Source organism: Castanea sativa, chromosome 1 (genome assembly GCF_040712315.1).
Source record: "Castanea sativa cultivar Marrone di Chiusa Pesio chromosome 1, ASM4071231v1".
Taxonomy (NCBI): Eukaryota; Viridiplantae; Streptophyta; class Magnoliopsida; order Fagales; family Fagaceae; genus Castanea; species Castanea sativa.
In genome coordinates, this window is record NC_134013.1 from 60,076,718 (window position 1) to 60,098,253 (window position 21,536).

The window sequence follows — 21,536 nt, forward strand, 5'->3', positions numbered from 1 at the left end:
ATTTTTTTACTTGCAATTTTTTTTCTTCACATTTTTAAAATACAAGTATACTTTAATAGTTAAAGTACAAGTATACTTTAATACATTTCAACAAATAGTTAAATAAGTTGTTTCTAAACAAACATTAATTACAACATGTGGTATTATATTTGTTGAATTAATTATTATATTTATTTAAAATACTAAAACAAAATGATAGACCAAGAATGTATTGACCCCTTAACCAATTAATTAGTCAAGTAAATTAATTAAGTCAATTTAACATGCAATACGCGTGGTAGCATAAACAAATTACCAAATTACTAAATGTTGTGGAAATTAAATTTGACACGGCTGATTTGGTTACTAATGGAAAAAATCACTAAGGCAAAACTCCACTGGGTAAATTTAAGGTCACCATTCTCGAGAATCCATTATTATCAAAATAAATGGTTAAAAGTAAAGAAATCTCAGTACCTTATACCAACCTACAATTGAACCCTTACCCCAATACACAATCTCTTTTTTTCAATGCACGGCTCCTAGTATGTGACTAACCAATTGATACGCAAATCCCAGTACGCGGCTTACACACCAACTTTAGAAAGATGTTGGCTGCAAAGTTCTTTAGTTCATCTACACGATGAAGATCGAGAAACTCTTTGGTTACAAAACCCTACGGCGAACAAATGCAGCAATTTCTTCAAGAGAAATATGAACTAGGACAAATTGTTTCTAGTTACAATTTGAGTGAATAATCACTTTGCATCAAGTTGCATTTAATTGCATCGCTCTAGACGACCTTTAAAATAATCTTTATATATGTCTAGAGTTGTGAGAAAATAAACCCTATACAAATAGCTTGGATATGTGTGAAAAATAGATTTGGAAATCTGATTTTCGTAATTCTCTATAGATAGGCTATCTGTCGAGATGTTGTCGAGCTTCGAGCTAAAAGCTTCTTTTAAATCTCGATAAATACAATCTGTCGAGCTATCTATTGAGTTTTAAAATACAACACTTCTTCACTTGTTTCTTGAATAGACTTGCATGGTTTTAACTTTTGACTTGAATACAATGTTACTTGAAGACTTAAATCATCCTAGATCCACACAATTACAAATAAGGTGTATTTTGTCAATGAATTACCCAATTTATAATGACATATGTTCATAACAAGTTCCATATATGTCTTAACATAAAATATTACCAATAAAAATGTCCTAGAGGGGGCTGAAAGAAAGTAATACAGAAATATATAAATGGTTGATGAAGAAGAATACGAAGATAATCTCATTAATGACTGAAATTCATGCTCCTGAATTGAGGTCCATGCATAATGACTCAACATGCAAGAGTCTATTTTATGAATAGTGACTCTCTATGTGGAGTCTATTTTGAATTCGTTTTTATATGCGGGAAGACAGTCCTCGCACGATAAAAAAGATCTTGTTTGAATGGTCAGATCATAATACATGTACAATAATTTTCACAACAATTGAGTTAGTAAATTTTTTTATATATTTTTTAGCTTATCAATAACTTATCACCTCGACACCTGTAAAATTTTGTGCGTAAGACTTATGTTCTCAAAAACAATTTTGGAGCCACAATTTTTTTTTAATGATGTATTATTATTAATAATTTTGGAAATTATGATGTGTTATTATGATTAATGTACTAATTTAAAAATTAGTGTAAGCGATGAATGAAGATGAAATTGATAATTGTTTCAATCACACACTATATAATTAAGTAGTTGGGAAAAAAAAGAAAGTTAAAAGAGGAAAAATTATGAATGTGAGTAAACAAAACAAAACTCTTTAGACAAAAATGAAGGGAGGTAGGAATAGTTGGAAAAGAGGTTTTAAGAGTGGGCAGGCTTTCCAGTACATATATCCACTTTCATATTTCTTCAACTCTCTGACAGGCTCCACATGCTAATGTATAGAGAGAAAGGTCCAAGTTCCAGACCAGCCACATTATTTTTGTCCACATGGGAAGTGGGAGAAAATGACCAGTCCCAGATCTCACCTACAAATTCACACACCTCTCTCTCTCTCTCTCTCTCTCTTCAATTTAGTAATACTTCTTGTGCTACACACAACCTCCAAGACATGACCCACACATTCCATTTCCCGCATCTCTTTCTTACGTAATATGATCCAAGTTTAATTTTGATGATTTTTTTTTATAGAATTGCCAAAGCCCTTCATATAATACCAGCAGCACCACTACAGAGAGACTCATGCATATATGCATAGTCTAGTTTAGGCCAACAAGACAAGAAACTATTCTCTTCTGCTCTGTGTGAGGAATTTTATCCAAAAAGAACATTAATACTTCTTGGATTTGCAGAAACTTGCTTGCACTGCAGATTTGTATTGGTTCTAATCCTTAGAAGGTGGGGACTAGTTGTAGCTTTTGGGTCTCGGGCCTGGCCCCCTTCCCATTTCTTTTTTTTCTTTTGTTCCTTTTGGTTTTGCAGAAGATTTTGTCTGCCTTGTTCTGTAAAACCCCAATGCTACTTTATTTTATTGCTCTTGTGTAGGGACATATTTTGGGGTTCTGTACTTTCTTTGTTTTTCTTCTTCTCTTTAAGCCTGTTCCTCCATTTATTTTTCTTTTTCCATTGTTCGAGAAATTCTCTATTACTCCAACAACAACAAAAAAAAAACAACAAACCATTGAATTTTTGCTGCAGAGTGCTGAAACTTTAGTTAAAGAACACGTTAGTGCTGTGTTTCTGATCCTTATGTTTCTCTAATTAAAAAACAAAAACAAAAAACATTAACCTTAGCAAAGCTAGAAGTTCTCTGATTATGATTTATGCTAAACTTTTGTCAATATTATATGTCACAGAGGCTATGCTCTGAGATTATGAAACACAATACACCTGGAATCCTGTTGTTTTCTTATTGATTCTTGGGGATGGAATCATAAGGGAAGCTCATCAAGTGTAAATTTTTTGCTTTTGGAGTAGAAAAGAGGAGGTGAAGATGTCTGCAAGGGTTTTCCATAGCTTAAGAGATGAAAATCAAGATCTGCAGAAGCAGATTGGCTGCATGAATGGATTTTTTCAGCTTTTTGACCGCCATCATTTCCCCACAGGCCGACGTATCAACAGCCACAGCCACAAGAGACTTCCTCCAGGTATGGTATATTTCTATCATTTCAGTCAATCTCAATTATTTCACTAACGTGGATCCCAAGTAATAGTATTTATTAGCGAAGTGGGGTACAGTATGTTAACTCCTAAGATTTGATCCTGTAGAGACTTAATATTGTGTTAAATTTAGAGAGACCTTTTTCAGAAGTCGCAATTACTTATGAATTATGATTATTATTTGTTGGGATGTTTCTCATTCACTTTCCCTTTGATGGGGCATATAAATATTCACGAGTTATTCAATTTTGTGTAAACATATAGGTTTAATGTTTTCAATTCAACATACCAAAGCACTCTGGAAACATTTTCAATTCAGTTTGAAATTGTTTGTGTTCCAAATAAACATCAGAGGCTATTGTTCAACATAGCTTTTTTATTTTTTATTTTTATATATATTTCGCTTATCACCATGGCTTTGTCCTCAATACCCACATTTCCATGTCCAGTCTCAGTTGGCTAAGAAATGATCAGCCCTTTTTGTTTGAAAGCATTCTGCATCATAACATATTAGTAGCTTTCAGTAATATGCCTTTTATTGGTTGATTCGTAATTTATGAATTGGGTCCTTGTAAGTTTCACTCTTTCCCTTTGTTTTGTTTTGCAAGCCTCAGCACGTTATAGCATTGACCATCGTATCAATTTCTTCAGCATCTTACATTTCATTTGTTATAGGTCAAAATGACAAGAAGGCATCAGAGCTCAGCAATGCATCACAAAGAACTACAGTAAGAATCTAAAACTTAATCACTACAACAATTGCTTGTTTCTAGCAGAAGCATTCAAGTTTCACTTACAATTGCAGGAAAAAATCCCAAAGAAGCTTGTAAAAGAGAAACAGAGGGTCTCGACAGAATCATCCAAATCCTCATTTTCATCTTCCTCACGTTCATCTAGCTTCTCATCTCTTGACCATAACAAAACAGCTCAGATTGAGACACCTTCATTCAACCAAAAAATTTTCCCTGAAACCCCCACTCGGCCCACGAAACAAACAATTTTCCCTGAAACCCCCACCCAGCCCCCGAACCAGCCAAATGTTTCTTTGCAGTTAAGACAGCCATCCCTTGATCTCCGAGACGTTGTCAAAGACTCCATATACAGAGAAGCCCGTGCATTGTCTGTAAAAACTGGTGGTAAGGAGGAAGCAATGGGTAATACCTTGATATACATAGACTCCCCAAGGCCCTTGCAGGCACCCAAATCTGTCAAGCCCAGAGCTACTGGTCTCAATGATTCCTTTCGCATTCTTGCTAAGCTCCGGGAAGCACCTAGGAATTACAAGGAACAGAGAGATGGTTTTACGCTTTCGTCACTGAAGGATGCACCTCGGCTCTCTTATGATGGAAGGATATCACAAGATGCATACAAGTCTACCATAAAGCTCAAAGAACTCCCAAGGCTATCACTGGACAGCAGACAAGGCTCCATAAGGGGTTCTGCCCCTGAACCAAAATCAAATTTTCTTTTGAAGGATCTGCAGAGAAGGAATGGAAACTCCGGCAATATGCTTATCCATCAGCAAGAACCAGAAATTTCAAAACGACCATCCAGCATTGTGGCAAAGTTGATGGGATTAGAATCTGCCCCACAGTCAACATCAACCAGTGAGAATTCATTAGATATTATGAGTAGCTGCCAAGCTGATAAATGTGACCGCTTCTCAGAAGCAACTGATGAAACCAAGCAAAATCGAATTTCCAGGTCCCCAAGGAATTCACAGGACCACATCTCACCCCGGTTGAAAAATGCTGATTCAGCTATGAGGCCCACCTCAGGTTCAAGGTTTCCAATAGAACCAGCTCCATGGAGGCAGCCAGAAGGCAGCCAAAGTTCTGAACTTCCAGCTTTCATGTATGGAGAAACTACCACAAAAGCCCCAAACTGCCCCTCCGTTTATGGTGAAATTGAGAAAAGGTTGTCTGAACTTGAGTTCAAAAAATCTGGTAAGGATCTCAGAGCTCTCAAACAGATACTTGAAGGAATGCAGAAGACTAAAGAAGCTTTAGATACCAAAAGAGAAAGGGCTGCAAATTTTGCATCTCAAACAAGCAAAAATAGCAGCTCTTACCAAAGCTCAAATTTAGCAAGCCCAAGAAAGCTACAACATAAGGACCCAATTTGTGCCACATTCAAGGGGTCTCCTTCATCAAAGAGTCATAAATCCCCAACTGTCATTATGAAACCAGTAAACCTTATCAGAAGAACAAGTGATCCTGCGTCCAGCATGATTCCAACTGAAAATATGTCAGTGCTCCGGAAGCCTCATGGCAGTGCAGATGGGAGAAAGTTTTTAATGCAATCAGCTAAAGATCTAGTTTCAAGAAACAATCATATACAAGCCCCTTTCAGTCGACTGACTTGTGCTACAGATAAGACTACCAGTGTTAGAACCTCAAAATCAGCATCAGCCTTAAAGCTGCCTAGGCACATCATTGGAGAAAACAACACATGCTCAGCAACTGTGAGCCCAAGACTGCAACAAAGGAAATTTGGATTGCAGAAGCAGTCACCACCTCCCACCATCCCATCATCTGATTCAAGCAAGACCAATAGGCAACATACTAAACAACCGGTAGGACCAAATTCCCCAGGTAGAAAAGTCCGACCAAGGTCTCCCAATTTGCAGCAATGTAATGAGCAATTGAGTGAGATCGGCAGTGCCATGAGAGATTTAAGTCACGAAAGTGATGCTATTTCTCTGAAATCTGAGAGCAGCATTAACTTCAACCCTCACATGGACACAGAAATGACAGAAGTTATGAGCACCAACCAATCTGATAAGATCAACACTACCTTCTTCCAGCAGGATGGCCAGAAACAAAGTGTAAGTGTACTTGCTAATATTTACCCATGCAAATATTTCAATTATCTGGTTTAATATGTTCTATTTTATCTTTTCCAGAGTCTAGAAGGGCTCAGGGAAGACAGGTCGATGGCAGAACCTGCAATAGCTACCATGGAACAACCGAGTCCTATCTCTGTTCTTGATGCTACATTTTACAGAGATGAGTCGCCATCCCCTGTGAAGAAGATATCAAATGCCTTTAAAGGTGCAGTTCTTGTGCATTTAACACTTAAAAGTTAGTGGTAAAATGACATGGGTTCCTTTATCTCTGTACCAATGTCTCTCTTTCATAATCTACTTACTAGCCCAAATAGAAAACAAAAGTACTACCATTTTAGGAGTTCAACATAGTTCATTCCTAAATATAATATGAAAGATGAAATATGGGAGCTTTATTACAGAATGCTAGACTTGTTAAGGAATTGAATTCTCAAATTTTTTTGTTACAGATTACGAGGCTTTAAATCCTGATGAAGGGGAATGGAATCCAGAAGATCTAGCACAATTACCAAAGTGCACAAAACCCAGTTTCAGTGCAGACATTGATAACAAAAAATTGGAAAACATCCAGCATTTTGTTCAGAATCTTCGACAAATATACTGTGCTGAAGAGGAACCCATCACCAATTACATTGCACCCCTCCATGAGAGCACAAATTCAGACCACAGGTACATCTCAGAAATATTGTTAGCATCAGGTCTCCTCAGAGATCTTGACTTTGGTTTGATGACCATTCAGCTCCAAGCATCTAGCCACCCCATTGATTATAAAGTGTTCCTTGCATTAGAGCAAAAAAAGGCAGGTGCAGGGCTTTTAAATGATATGCAGAGTGATATAAGGCTTGTTAAGTCAGAACCTACTGAGAAAATTCAAAGAAAACTCACATTTGATGCAGTTAATGAAATTCTAGTTCGCAAATTATTATTGGAAGGTCCTCACCAGCATTGGTTCTTGCCAAATAAGCTAGCAGGAAGAAAACCAAGAGGGCAGCAGCTTCTGGAAGAATTGTGTTCAGAGGTAGATCAGCTAAAGAATAACAACTTGAACAGAAGCCTAGATGAGGAGGATGACAGTTTGAGGAGCATCATATTGGAAGATTTAAGGCATCGATCAATTAATTGGATAGATTGCCATTGTGAAATTTCTGGGGTAGTGTTAGATGTTGAGCGGTTGATTTTTAAAGACTTAATAACAGAAGTTTTAAACAGTGAGATAGCTAGTCTGCAGGGCAGGCCTGGTGGGCATTGCAGGAAGCTGTTTTCCAAGTATGGGATTTGATAACATAGTTCTAGAAGGGATTCAGTCTTATCTCTCTCTCTCTCTCTCTCTCTCTCTCTCTCACGCGCACACACACACACACACACATTTTTGTTTCCAGTTGGGTGGGTATTTCACTCTGCTTAAAACTACAGTAATTCTTGAATAAGAATAGCTATTTGCTAGCATGTAAATCTCCATTAGAGGCTTATAACTTACTTGTAGATTATAGAAAATGTATATATAATTATATTTCCTTTCCAGTTTGGGTTTCAAGATATGCTTTGCATTCGGAGTGGCTGAACCTGAACTCTTCCATTTCTTATAGTGAAAAAATACAATCATTTCTAAACACACAAGTTGAGATGTACTGCTACTTTCTCAAAAGTTAAATTGAGTCAAATAACATAGATGATGAAGTTAAATACAAAGCCTTCCTCAATCCGTAGCATAATTCCACAAGAAGGCTCCTTGTATTGATAAATTCTAGTATCTGTGGAATGCATACAAGTCCATTCTCCAAAGCAATTGTAATTTTGCATGTCATACATTTAAGAGACTTAAGCCTCTTCTAGAAGAAATTGCAATTTTTTTTTTTTTTGATAAGTAGTAAAATTGATAAGTTGTTGCTGCCCAGGATCAAACTGGGGACCTTCAGTGTGTAAGACTGAAATTGCAATTTTCTAAAGAACTTTAATAGGGTCCTTGAAGCTGAAAATACCTTTAAGGCTATAGTTGAAATTTGGAGCTTTTTGGAAAAAACTTTACAATTCACTGTTCATTCTTTATATATATAAAAGTTTAAAGCAATATTCACTGTTTTTTGTCACAAACTCAAAAAACCAAAGCTCTTTTCAATTAAAGCTCTATATTACTAAAGCTCTATAGTAAAAGCTCTACTTCCTATAGCAATGCCAAACAGGCACTATACCCAAAACTAGTTTGTCTAAATTCATCAAATCTAATATTGACTGATACAATTAGTTCTGTTTCTAGCATTTACTGCCTTTGAGCACAAAGTGTTCTGAGTCTAGTCCATTGTATTAAAGCCATAAGTCAATTAGATTGCTTAAAGGCTAACATAGCCTAACAAACAAAGAGAGAACAACTCTTTACACCTATTGTGTACTGATAATTTCTCTCTTACATATCCCCAGGCATGTAATGCCTCCCTATCTGGGTAACAAGGAATGTTAATGGAGCTGCTGAAAGAGTAAAATTTTCCAATCTTGTATATACAGCTAACAGGTCTTACATACATATACAAGGTTAAAATGCTGCATTGTGACAAGTCAGGGAGGCTATGGATTTCAGGCTTTCAGAATACCAATGTAATACTAATCAGAAGGCTAGGCAGTAAATGAAAAAGTTTCCAATAATTGATGCAGCTTTACTGTACTGTACAAGGTTTGTAGAATATTTCTCAGCAGGACAAATTTGTTAGTTTTGAGAACAAATAACTCACGCACATTGTCCAAGCAACAAGATCTCTAATTCATAAACCTCAACAGAACTGAATTTATTCTGACATAAGATGTCATGTCAAGCACATATAATATTTTCTTGCTAATCAAGAAACGGAATTCAATACAAACTGAGCAAATGAAGATATCCATTCTCCAACACCAATCTCATTTAAAAGAATGGAAGCATATCAGTCATTCAATTATTCCGATATTTCTTAATAACAACTACCATTAACATATTGTATGCAGTTGATTTTATCAGGAACAATATAAATATTCATAGCAACGTTCAACCAAGGTCAGCACTGGAGAAAACCATGTGCCATTCAGTATAAGGTCATAATAAGAGAAGAAAAAGAATTTCAATTAGAAAGAATCATTCACTGGGTCTACCATCTCAATTGACATACACATACCTCAAAAACTTGTTAAAGTGGAAACATTTTCCTCAGGCAGTTTGTAATATCCAATCTACAATGCCCTATGCAGAAAACATTATGGCCTTGACTATGACTACCCTGGAACCATCCTCTGCTGCCAGTCTCCTAAACAAGTGTACAAATACTAATCAAACTTAATTTACAAATGATCCAGTTCCTGTAAATTTCCCACAGATTCTTTCAGAATTTGCTCGGCCCTCCTCTTCTTGTCATCCTTTTCATTTAACCTCCCAAACCAGGATTCAGTTACCTGAAAACTCTTGTTCTGTGGGCTCGAATCTAGCATTGAACCTAAGTATTTCTTTCCAGAACCAAGCTTAAATTGCACAGTTGGCCTGGTTTTCAAAAGAACCTTTTTGTGTCCCTCCTCAGAATCATGTAATCCGCTCTTCATTGCTTCAATATTTGGAGTAAATGCCTCTAACACTGAGACATGGTTGTCCATGCCATGGTATTTCACAATAGGATTTCCTGTAGTCGTATCATTTGAAAGCTTAGTCTTCACTGGAAGAACAACAGGAGAAACCTCCTTCTCTCCATATTGTAGAGGAGCAGCAAGAAATGGGTTACTTTCAGCTGCTTGTTTTGCTTTAGCAGCATCTCCAGCATCAACAGAGGAGGGTCCCTCCAACTCATTACTGGCCAACCATTGATTTAAGTTCAACAAAGACCTTTCTGGCTTTCTGCGCTGGTTTTCCTGTTCAATTTTAGCCATTTTAAGTTCTGTTGTTTTGTCATTCGGAGTAGACGACTGAGCATAAGTACCAGGATCAGGAAATGCAGGCAACCAAGCAGGTATATGCTCACCGGGTGGCTCTTCCCCAATTTGCAAAAAACTTGGAGTCAGCTTCCGATCTTTAACAACTGGAAACTGTGGAAGAGAATAGGCAAATGGGATCTGCTCAGCTTCGCCAACATACTGGGCAAGTTCCCTAACTGTGCCTGAACTTGCAAGGCAATGCTCAATATCCGAAGCACCCAAAAACCCCTGTGCCAAACCCAAATCTTCCAACCCTTGAATAATATCAAAAACATTGGACTCTGTTCTACCCGCTTGATTAGCATATACATGCGCAGTCTTCCCAATGTCACGAATATACCGAACTGTAACGTCAGATAATGTTTCAAGAGCAGACTGCTGAAAACTCTGAAACCCTTCACTCTCACATATTTGTGCCACCGCAACCTTCACGAATGCTCGGGCAAATTCTTCGCCACCAGGTTTCCTCTGGGGAGCTGGTTTTTCAGGCCCTCTTTCACTCTCCCGACCTCCATCGCTCATATTCAATACCTCATATCACTTCATTCGATGTCACATACACATAACCAAATGCACCATTCCTCAAAAAAAAAATTCCCCAAAACTTGGATTACCAACATTCACCCACAAATCATAGTTTCATCCATCACTCTTTTCTTAATACTGCAGCTGGAAAAATGCTGGAAAACACCAGAAATCAAAATTCTGAATCATAAATTTTTCTCCAAAAAAAGAAAGAAAATCATTCAGAAGTGAGTCTAATTTAGTGTTATTTTTTAGGTTTTCCAAATTGCTCCACAAATTTGGCTGTGTACACACACACAAACACACATATATACAAACTTTGTACACTGGTACGACCTTTTCCCAAATCATCCATTACTCCACAAACATGAATTTACAATTTTACTCTGAAAACCTTTTCTCTAACGAAAAACAAACGCAAAGTCAAGCTTAATTTCTACTGGAATGAAAAAAGAGCATAGCGAGAAAACCCTAGAGATTGGCAATTTGAAAATAGAGGAGCAGAATTATTAACATAAATAATAGAAAATTGAGCTCCAAAGGGCTTACCAGTCATTTTCTAGGGTTTTGGATCTACAGTACAGTGAGCAAGTCAACCAAAGTAAGAAGTGTTTTGAGCTCAGAACACGAAGCTTGGAAATTGAAAAAAAAAATACAAGGAGCTTCGAATTGAATAATGGAAAGAGAAAGAGCAAGATTTTAGGGGTTTGAATCTAAAATCTAGGGTTTGGTGTTTTTGTGCGAAGAATCTTCTAGGGTTGGAAGTTAAAACCCCAGTAAAACCCTCTCTGTATCGAAAGGGAAATGGGCACAGATCAAGAGAGAGAGAGATCGATGAGTATGAAGGAGTGAGAAAGGGGGAAGAAGGTGGTATTTATAGAAGGTAAATAGAGGAAAAAAAAAAAACGATAGGAACACATTGGGTGAGGTAAAGGAAACTGACAATTGCTGTCTATGCTTGACAGCTGTACCCCATTAGGTGTGCAAATTATTTGAATCAAAATTTTGGACCAAATTTTGATTATTTATTTATTTTATTTTTATAGGAAAGGAGGACAAGCGATGGATTGAACTTTCTCCTACAAGTGCCTTAGGCCTTGTTTGGTTTTTTTTTTCTTCACTCAATTTTCATTACTTATCTCTCATCACTCATCACTCAAAATACCTCAATTTTTCCAGCCCCACCGTTTGGCAAACTTTACTCAACTTCTCATCACTCAATTTTTCTACATTTTTGTAGGACCCATGCCTGAGCACAATGTCAGGCCACGATTAGCCTACCTGCATTACATATTAGGACTTTAGGGGCATTTTACTTTATTTTTCCTCTTCAGCCCACCTATTCTCCTAGAACCCTTAACAAACCCACCCCTTTAGCCCACTTATTCTCCCATAACCCTCAACAAACCCAGTGAAGTTGCCGGCACAATCATCATCGTCTAGCTCAGCTGCTGCTTCTTCTTTATCTTCATCTTCTATGGCTGCTTCTTCTTCAGCTTGGTCTCCGTTTGCTCCGATGGTGAGCTCGAAGCCGTCGGCACGGTGGGGAAAAGACGAGAAGTGTGGGTTTTTGGGTTCTTCTTCTTCTTCTTCTTCTTCTTCTTCTTCTTCTTCTTCTTTTTTCCATATATGTATCCCTAAACCCAATAAAAATCATGTTTTTATATTGATTATGGATTTTAATGTTAAATTTTGAGTTGATCTTGAACTTCATATGTTTAGATTTCTAAGTTTAATTTTAGTGGGTTTTGTTTGTTTTTATTTTGTGGGTTTGTGTGGATATAAACATGTTTGTGGGTTTGTGTTTGTGTGTTAGAGAAAAGATTGTGAGAAGTGAAGAAAGAAAGAAAGAAAAAGACGAAAAAAAAATGGAGGAATCCAACAGATGGTGGGGTTGCATTTTGGTCTCATCGAAAAGGTCACAATCGGTGAACGGAGCTGTGTAAATCTCGAGCTGAAGGTGTTGATCGACGGAGAGAACGGAGCTTTGCTTCAGTTGTTGGCGTGCTGTGGGTTTGGGAGAAGGAAAAGGGAAAGTGATCATGGAAGGAGTGAAGCTGGTAGTTGGGAAAGTAGAGGAAAAGTGCTGTTGGGAGCTTCTAGTTGCTGTGCATTGATGTTTCGGGTCTGCAGTGATGTAACACTACACTGCTGTGGGACCCAACTCTTGTTCAAAATTACGGGAGTGCCACTGAATTAACATAACTTATCACTTGAAAACATCCCTGTGGAGTTTCCGAATCTATTAACTCTCAATCCAAAAAACTGGGTTTTGTTAACTGAGTTAACATCCTGGAAAAGCAGCCAAACAGACCTTATACACGTGGGGCCCACAATTTTTGAGTTATGAGTTAACAAAACTCAGTTTTGTTAACTGAGTTTGGCAAAATCCAAATAGGGCCTTAGTGTCCATTTCCTTTGAGTCGCTCTAGGCGTGTATGGGTTGTCGTCTTCCTCGCTTATGCATTTTTCATTTTACCAAAAAAAAGAGGACTAGTATAGATTAAGAAGTTATGCAGTGTTAGGACAAAGGCTTTCATAATACATACCAATGTTGTTGTACTAAAGCAAAAATATAAATGTTCATACCATGATTATTAAAAACAACTAGTTCTTTGGTTTTTATTACTTTACTAGTGTGTAATCTCGTGCATATGCACATGGTGCAAATTGGATTCCAATTGAAATCTAATTTAGAATTTAATTAGATTTAGACTTTTCAATTTTTACACTCAATAATTTACTTGGTATAAAAATTAAAAATTACACTTAGTGTATCTCTAAAGAGTTACACATTTTCTACACTATTGGATTTAAGTAGATTTAAAGGTTAAAAAAAAAACTCATTAGTGCTGATTACAATAGCATTTATTATGATTGTCATCTTATTTATTAGGAAAAAACTTAGGTACAATACATTAAGTGTTGTTCCTTAAATTCTTTTTTTAAGATTCAGCCATGTAACTACTTAACTAAAAAATATACTTCCATCCCATAAGAAATAATCTGTATGGCTGAATCTTAAGAAGGAAACCTAAAAAATAATACCTAAGTACTGTACCTAAGTCTTGCCCTATTTATTATCTCTTATTTATTTATTTATAAATTTCTATACTTATCTCTTCCCCCCAAAAACATTCTCTACGTTCTTTATCTACCCTCCCTCTTCTGCCCTTTCCTCCTATTCAACTCTCTACCCTTATTTGCTCTCTCCTCCACTTCCATGGTCAAAGGGTTCCATCGTCTTTGGCCAATGGCCGCAGGATTCCACTACCATCGGCTACAAGGTTCCACTGTCGCTAGTCATCGACTTTCTATCTTTAATTAAATTTGTGGGAAGTTTTTCTTAACCCGAAAAAATCTAAAATTAGTGATAGCCCTTTCCATTTGTAAGTGAATGATTGTATTGACAATTGAACATACAAGGTATTTCTATAGGATCAAGTACTTAAACTTAACACGAAGTCTAGATATGTGAAATAATAAGTGTGTATACACACAACAATAAGTAAAGTACATGGTACAATGGCTAGCAATGTCTCCTTAAAGCTTTTCTTCTACTCATCTACTCCTTAGTTCTAAGTGCACTAACAACACGATCATAGTGAAAATTAAAGTGTAGTAAACTGAAGGCATCTAGATTTTAATAATCAAAAAGCTCGTAGTTAACTTATTTTGGATAGAATAAGATGAGATTAATTAGCAAAAAAGAAAAGAAAAGAGCATATGAGGCAGGGTAGATGGATTCAGATCTTCTAGATTTCTTAGGATACTCTACTAATAAATTTCCTTAAATCCTAACAATTCTTTTATGATTTAAGAGTCTAGATTCTGTCATGTCAGCATTCTATTAACAATACTCTTAAAATAAAATAATAATATTGTAAACAAAACAATTAAGATTATTGTTATTGGAATGCTGACATGACAACATTTAGACCATTAAATCATTAAAGAATGATTAAAATTTAAAGAAATCTATTTGATAAAATACCCTAGAGAATCTAGAGGATCTGAATCCAGGGTAGATAGAGAACATAGAGAATGTTTTTGGGAATAAGAGATAAGTATGGCAAATTACACATAGTGTAATTCTTGTAAAGTTACATCTTTTTTACACCTTAGATTTTTAAGAGATCTAACGGTTGAAAAAAAATATCATTAAATGTTATTGCTTTTACCTTATTAATAGTAATACCTAATTAATACTAACATTCTCTCTCTCTCTCCTTATTTATTATTGCTTTCAAAATATTAATTTAATTTAGAATAATACTATACATACATTGCAAATTATCGCATACTTTAATTTAAGAGATTGTCTAGTTTATCCTTTAAAAGCAAATCATTGCATTAAAAATCATTCCTGTACAAGAGGTGAACGGTTTCCATTTTCAAATGATTTGTTTATCCTTTATAAGAAAGGTTTTTATATTATATGGAGGACCAAAGCATGAGTAGAGATAATAATATTTCACTATTGTTGCATTTATAATGCGAAAACTTTTAAAAAGAAACAGATTATTTTGTGTTCAATACTTCAATTGTATACATAATTGTATAAATTTTATTTCAAATAATTTAATTTCATCATCAAATATCTATTTAATTTCTCTTTTAGGATGAATCATTTAAAAAGTAGGTTGTTGAAAATGGGATGTGCCCTTTAATCAAGCGAAAAACATTAAATAATGAGAGAGAAAAATGTGTCAAGTTATAATATTTAATGATATTTTTTTTAACAGTTAGATTTCTTAGAAATTTATGGTGTAAAAATTGTGTAACTTTACAAGGGTAATATATATATATATATATATATATATATATATATATATATATATATATAGGGCTGGGTTCAAATTACACCTGGTGTTACTAAGCAATGTTACACCACTCAATAACTTATTATTGAATTCATATTTTGAAAATCTAAACGTTAAATTACATGTTATATATGTTCTTAACATGTATGCCAAATTTCATATCAATCAAATGTAATTTACCATTTGATTCACAAACTAATCTTTTATGCATTATTTCAAACTACAAAAACTTGAATTTAAATAATTGATTGATGACATGACTATTGATCTTTGATCACTTTGAAATTTTGCAAGCATGGAAAATATACAAAGATAATGTAATCTAACGGTGGATTTGTCAAAATTTGCATCCAATTAAAAACTATTAGTTGGTGTAATATTGCTTAGAGCTACACCAGGTGTAACTTGAATTTGACCCACACACACACACACGTCCAGATAGTCAAACCATGTCTATAGCTTGATTACATCTAGAAAACCTCAAGAAGAGAAAAGCCCAACAATGGTATCATGCATATGACCTATACTCGCCCACAAAGTAACATGACTATTCAATGATGGTCGTCCAGGATTGACACAAGAGCATGGACGACCAGGAGATAAGTGGGGAATTCTACAAGAAAACTTCTCATAAGGCTCCATGTAATCAAACCATAATACACTACTCCTAAATCGTGGAGAGAATTCCTCATAATTCGCTCCACGTTTCCCATTTCATCTATTAACCACCCACATCACCCATTATTGTGGTGGATTCGAACAAGTAGACCCACTTCTAACTCTCTATAAAAAATAAAAGCCCTATTCACCCAAGGTAAGTTCTACCATTTACTATTTTCCATTGTTTGTGTTTTAGAGAGAATACTGACTTAACTGTCGAAGGGTCTTTGGCCGGGTTACACCAGTCACCTTTAATAGTTCTCTATTTTCTTTTAGGATCTACAACCTTCATCATATCCCTAAGCATTCTAGCCTACTGATTTTCATGCATCATCAATATATGTATGTGTGTGTGTGTATATATATATATATGATTTAGAATTTAATAGGATTTAGACTTTTCAATTTTTCCATCCAATAATTCATTTGCCACAAAAATTAAAAAATTAGATGGATACATAGCGCAAAATTAGATTCAAATTGAAATCCAATTTAGAATCTAATTGGATTTGGACTCTTAGATTTTTTACACTCAGTAATTCACTTAGCACAAAAATTATAAATTAGATGAGACACATGATGCAAAATTGAGAATCCAATTAAAATCTAATTGAATTTTCTTTGAACTTTGGTTTTATATATATATATATATATATATATATATATATATATATATATATATATATATATAGAGAGAGAGAGAGAGAGAGAGAGAGAGAGAGAGAGAGATTATGTTTTTAATTTCAAAATTAAGCTGTTGGTAGAATGAAAAATGAATAATGCTAAGATTACAACAAATCACACAATTTTTGCTACAATTTACCACGTAGGATTACAACATTATTTAGGAAGAATATAAAGAATAGACAAGTAGTAAGAAAGGAAAATAAAATTATTTGTATGTATTTAAAATAAAGATGAAAAATGTAGAAAATTTATTTTTTTAGTTGAGAGGAAAAATGGAACTTAAGTAATAAAAGTTGATATTAGTTATTATTGTACTCTAGAACATAAGAAATAGTTTTTTTTCCCCTAAGACTTAAAGATTTTATTTTGAAGATAAACTGTATGAACAAATAAATATTTGGATTAATGCTCAAAATTCATTATCAAATTAATCAGTGTACAAAGAAATATATTGCATTTGCAAATAAGAAGCTTAAAATTGTCAATTTAATTATTATACTAACATGGATCATGCAACATATTATTGCATGCACAAATGAATTTTAAAATTATGATTAAATTTATTTTTCACTTTTTGTAATATTCATTTGTGGATTTTATTGAAATGTAATATACAAGAATCCAACTACTAAGTATTTTATGTACAAACTGGAGTATTAATTGGACCTCCGAAAAAAAGAACTTGATACCATTTTCCTATTTTTTTGAATTATTGTAGTGAAGGAAAGAAAGCAATTAACAATGATGTAATTAATCTTGAGATTGTTTCAATGGGGGAGGCAGGTTTCCAGCTCCTTATCGTAATTAATCAATTGTATTTTTTGGAACCCACGCATAGTTCGTGAACTCACCAATATGGTGCATAGTAAAGACCCCAAATTTATGTTATTAATTGAAACTTTGGCAAAACAAGGCTCAACTAGAATGGTTGAGAGTGTGTTTAAATTTCCAGAGTAAATTGGTGGTGTCTAAACGGGATGGGGAGGAGGACTTGTTCTGTTTTGGAAGGCTGAAGATTACTGTAACGGTGAAGAGTTGTTCATTACACCACGTAGATGTTGTAGTTGAACGGAATTCAGAGAGTGCTTAGTGCTTTACTGGATTCTATTATCTATGGAAACCCCGAAATGTCAAGATGCTGAAGAGAAACCTGAGACTTGTTACGGTTAATTTCTTAAGCCAGTGACAATCACCTTGGCTTTGAGTTGGAGATTTTAAAGAGATTGTGTGAGTGTGAGCGGAAGAGAAAGATGGCATGGGTTATGTTGTGCGGAGTCAAATGCAATATAAAGGCCACACACTTTTCCAAAATATTTTTCAAAATCAAAACAGTCTGCCCTGAAAGCTTATGCTGATATCTATATTTTATCTGCCAATAACCAAAACAGAAGAACAAATAAAAATAAAGTGTCAAGTGATAGGCGTCATAAGGTGTTTAATACCTTCTCCATGTGTAACAAAACTCCAAAATCCAAGAATCTAACTTTAGATTTTCTACCATTGTTTAGATTAAGAACTGTGACATTTCTGCAATCTAGGCTTCGTAATAAAATTAACTAGACATAGATACCAATCACACCTTAGCAATTCCAATGATTGGTGGTGACTCACAAACTTAAACAAATCACTAATAACTCCTACCCACAGTGCACACATAGGGTTCACACAGTTATCACTCACTTATTCCACATCGCCTTTTTTCTCCACGATAAGAGAGAAATGGAAGGGGAGGTTGTTGTCATCCTTCACCCCACAATTTCCACACCTAGTTGTCATAGGTAGTCAAACCATGCATCTTCCCACCAATGGGAGGGCATCAACACTCACAATGAGTCATTGAATGAACAAATGGCAAGAATGGGCTTGTTCATGTTGACAACACCGAGGCATTAACCTTAAAAAAATAATGGATATATTCTTTATTATCTCATTATAATTTAGATATTCAAAATATTCGAGGGTAAGGATATGGTAATGAAAGTAATATGCAAGAAGAGTGGAATAGATTATAAGCTTTGATTTTAAATGATTGTCTATATGTATAGTACATCCACTATTTCACACATTATTTGTAATTGACATTAGTAGCACAGCTTCAAAAGAAAATTTTCATGTTTATCAAATTTTTTACTAAATTGACTTTGATTGTTAATGTTATTGGTGCTTTATTCAAGCGTAACTGGAAATTGAAAGTTGTCAAAATTGTTGAAATTGCCCATATGATTGTTATTGATTAGTTTAAGACTAGAAGTGGACTTGATCTGATGGGCACTTTGCAATGAGCTAGAGGTACACCTTGGAGTTCTCACTTTAGATCGATTTTCTAACTTGACAAAGATGTTTAGTGCAACATATGTAGTTTTACTATATAAAAAAAAAACATTGATGAATGAACTATTTTTTCCCAACAAGGAGAAGCATACTTAGCTTATGAGATACTAACTTTGTTTGAATTTGTCTTTATCTTTCATCTTGTGAAAGAAATTATGAATATCATTGATTTATTTTGTTAAGATTTCCAATGTCAAGCTCAAGAGATTTTAAATCTCATGGGAATTGTTTCATCTACTAAAGTAATTGTCCACAAATTTCGAGATGATGGGTGAGATGGCTACTTACTATTGTCATATTAGTTTGTAAAGAGCATAGCATAGATGTCCCATATATTTATGGTTATTGTGTTGACAGATGAGGTTGAGCTTGTCATCAGAGAGAAGACATTATAATTTAGCACCATTATCAAGTAAATACTTTTTTTTATGCTACATATATTCTCAATTGCATGAACTAAGAGCATTACCATCAGGTGTGTCAAATGCCAAATATTTGGCATTTGACACATCAAATACCAATATTCATGCTTCATGAGATGTTCCAAATCTCAAAATTTTTTCAACATGCTACAGTGCGGTTTCATAAATGAAACCACACTGTAGCATGTTGCAAAATTTTATATCATTTCTTTATTCTCTCTCTCTCTCTCTCTCTCTCTCTCTCTCTCCTCCCTACTCAAGATCTTTGCTCGCCGATTTGAAACTGCGTTGTCCTCCATAGCTCTCATCGCCTCATTCTCCACAACTCGCCATTGATGGTTGGTTGAGTTTGGTCATTGATTGATCTGCTGGGTTAAGGTTTTTGGCCAGTGGTGGTGTCGTGGTTGTGGTACTGGTTGGTTGAGTTTTGGGCCGGTGGTGTTTGTGGCTGTAGTGGGTTGAGTTTTATTCTTTGTTTTGTTGAAGATTTTGAATTTTTTTTTTTTTTTTTTTGAGGCTTTTGGATTTGGAATTTGTTGGAGAATTTGGTGATTGTGGTTGTAGTTTGTGGCCGTTGATTTTCCGTTGGTGGTGGTTTAGTAATCGGTTTGTTTTGAGTTGTATTTTGGGCGGTAGAGGAAGCTCTTGGTTGTGGTGCTGGTTGTAGCGGTGGTTGTTGGTTCTTGGTTAGTGGCGATTGCCACTGGGCTATGTGTTTGTATATTGGGTGGGTTTTGAGTAAATATATTATTTAATGTGTTGTATATATTATTTTAATTTTTAGAGTCAAAGAATAGAATATGTGATGAATGGTGTATTGCAAAATAATATGGTAAAATAATAAAGTAGGTTTTTTAATGTGTTAAAATGACATAATTTAGCAACGCCTGAGGTAATGCTCTAAATAATTATCGGTTTATTGAGCATTTAATGGAGTTACTTAGACTTACTTCAGCTCTAAATCCTTGAGGAACACATGAATCTTTTACAATAGATGATATTTGTTTGTTAGTAAATTTTTTTTATCTACTAGACTTCACAGATTATGAAAAATAAATGTTGGAAGGGGGAATATGATCTTATGAGCATAATTTATATAGTTTGACACCTAAACTTCAAAATTTTGTATTTATGAATTGTGTCAATGGCTAGTGAGGACCTTAAATCAAGAGCCTACTAAGTTATTTATTGAGGGGTTATACTAGTGCTTTCTCTTTTAGTTTTTTATTTTTATTTTTGAGAAACAAACTAATTGCTACACACACACATTTGATTACATTCTCTCACTAAACTCAAATACATTATTTAACCCAAAGTACCACTAAAAAATGGCCTAATTCTTGTAGTATTTGAGTGAAGTTTTAAGTAATAGGAAAGAGCTACAGTCAAGATATGGGACAATACCCACTATTACCAAAGTGCCACTACAAAATGATCTAACTCTTGTAGTAGTAAAGTAAAGCTCTAAGTAATGGGAAAGAGTTACACTCAAGCGATGTGGGATAATACCTACTTTTAGTTTCACAAAGCGGGCATTTTTAGATATAAATGTCATCAAAACTAAGCTTTGCAACAAAAGAAAATATATTTTTAATAGGCCCTATAATTTTATACATTAAACAGGAAATTAATGTTACATTTACTAAGAAATTAATCATATATGAATTTTGAGATATAAAAGAATGTCGAGTTCTATTTTGACATATAGATAATTACATTATAACATATTAATAAACAATTTTTTTTTTATTTGTTGATATTTTGTTAGTAATAAATGGATGCAATTTGGATTTTCATGAAAATTTGGTGGTTCATACTTTGACCCTTAATTGAAATTTTGACTTCATCCTAGATTCCTGTCCTACCCTATCAGCCCCTATGTCTAATAGATAATATAATCTAAACAACCAGAGCTATGAAGAAATATGCTGAGTTTCTTTTTCTTCTTCTTAAGTGAGTGAGGTCCTGACTCCTAACGTTAAAGTGTGTGGGCCCATCTCTTACACAAACAAATGAACAATAAACCACAGCTGATCCATATATAATTCCGCCAAACCCTAATTTTCTAATAGCTTTTTTGTTTTTCATTCATTTATTTTATTTTGGAATAAAAAAAAAACCTTGTACATATATATTTTTTTCTGTTTAATCTGAATAAACCTTTATATTTC

General features: G+C 34.7%; 2 protein-coding genes across 6 annotated transcripts; one reads left to right on the forward strand and one right to left on the reverse strand.

Moving 5' to 3' along the window:
* Nucleotides 1–2,042: 2,042 nt before the first annotated feature.
* LOC142610941 (protein LONGIFOLIA 2-like) lies at nt 2,043–7,527 on the forward strand. Of its 3 annotated transcripts, none has more exons than XM_075782947.1 (6): nt 2,043–2,383; nt 2,963–3,132; nt 3,821–3,873; nt 3,951–5,972; nt 6,051–6,198; nt 6,443–7,527. In XM_075782947.1, the coding sequence occupies exons 2-6, from the start codon at nt 2,979–2,981 to the stop codon at nt 7,270–7,272; spliced, it is 3,207 nt and encodes a 1,068-aa protein (XP_075639062.1). In that variant the 5' UTR covers nt 2,043–2,383; nt 2,963–2,978; the 3' UTR covers nt 7,273–7,527. The 3 variants fall into 3 exon arrangements, with proteins under 3 accessions (XP_075639062.1, XP_075639048.1, XP_075639054.1); XM_075782933.1 differs by having other exon boundaries at nt 2,044–2,710; nt 2,842–3,132; XM_075782939.1 differs by having other exon boundaries at nt 2,044–2,383; nt 2,842–3,132.
* On the reverse strand, nt 6,035–11,294 carry LOC142610961 (transcription initiation factor TFIID subunit 8-like). 3 transcript variants are annotated; one of them, XR_012839925.1, is made up of 3 exons: nt 10,992–11,294; nt 9,134–10,597; nt 6,035–6,168 (listed from the first exon to the last, which is right to left on the reverse strand). XR_012839925.1 is itself a non-coding variant. In XM_075782964.1 (2 exons), the coding sequence occupies exon 2, from the start codon at nt 10,437–10,439 to the stop codon at nt 9,297–9,299; it is 1,143 nt and encodes a 380-aa protein (XP_075639079.1). In that variant the 5' UTR covers nt 10,440–10,586; nt 10,992–11,294; the 3' UTR covers nt 9,061–9,296. The 3 variants fall into 3 exon arrangements, 2 of the variants coding, with proteins under 2 accessions (XP_075639079.1, XP_075639067.1); XM_075782964.1 differs by lacking the exon at nt 6,035–6,168 and having other exon boundaries at nt 9,061–10,586; XM_075782952.1 differs by lacking the exon at nt 6,035–6,168 and having other exon boundaries at nt 9,061–10,597.
* Nucleotides 11,295–21,536: the final 10,242 nt, after the last annotated feature.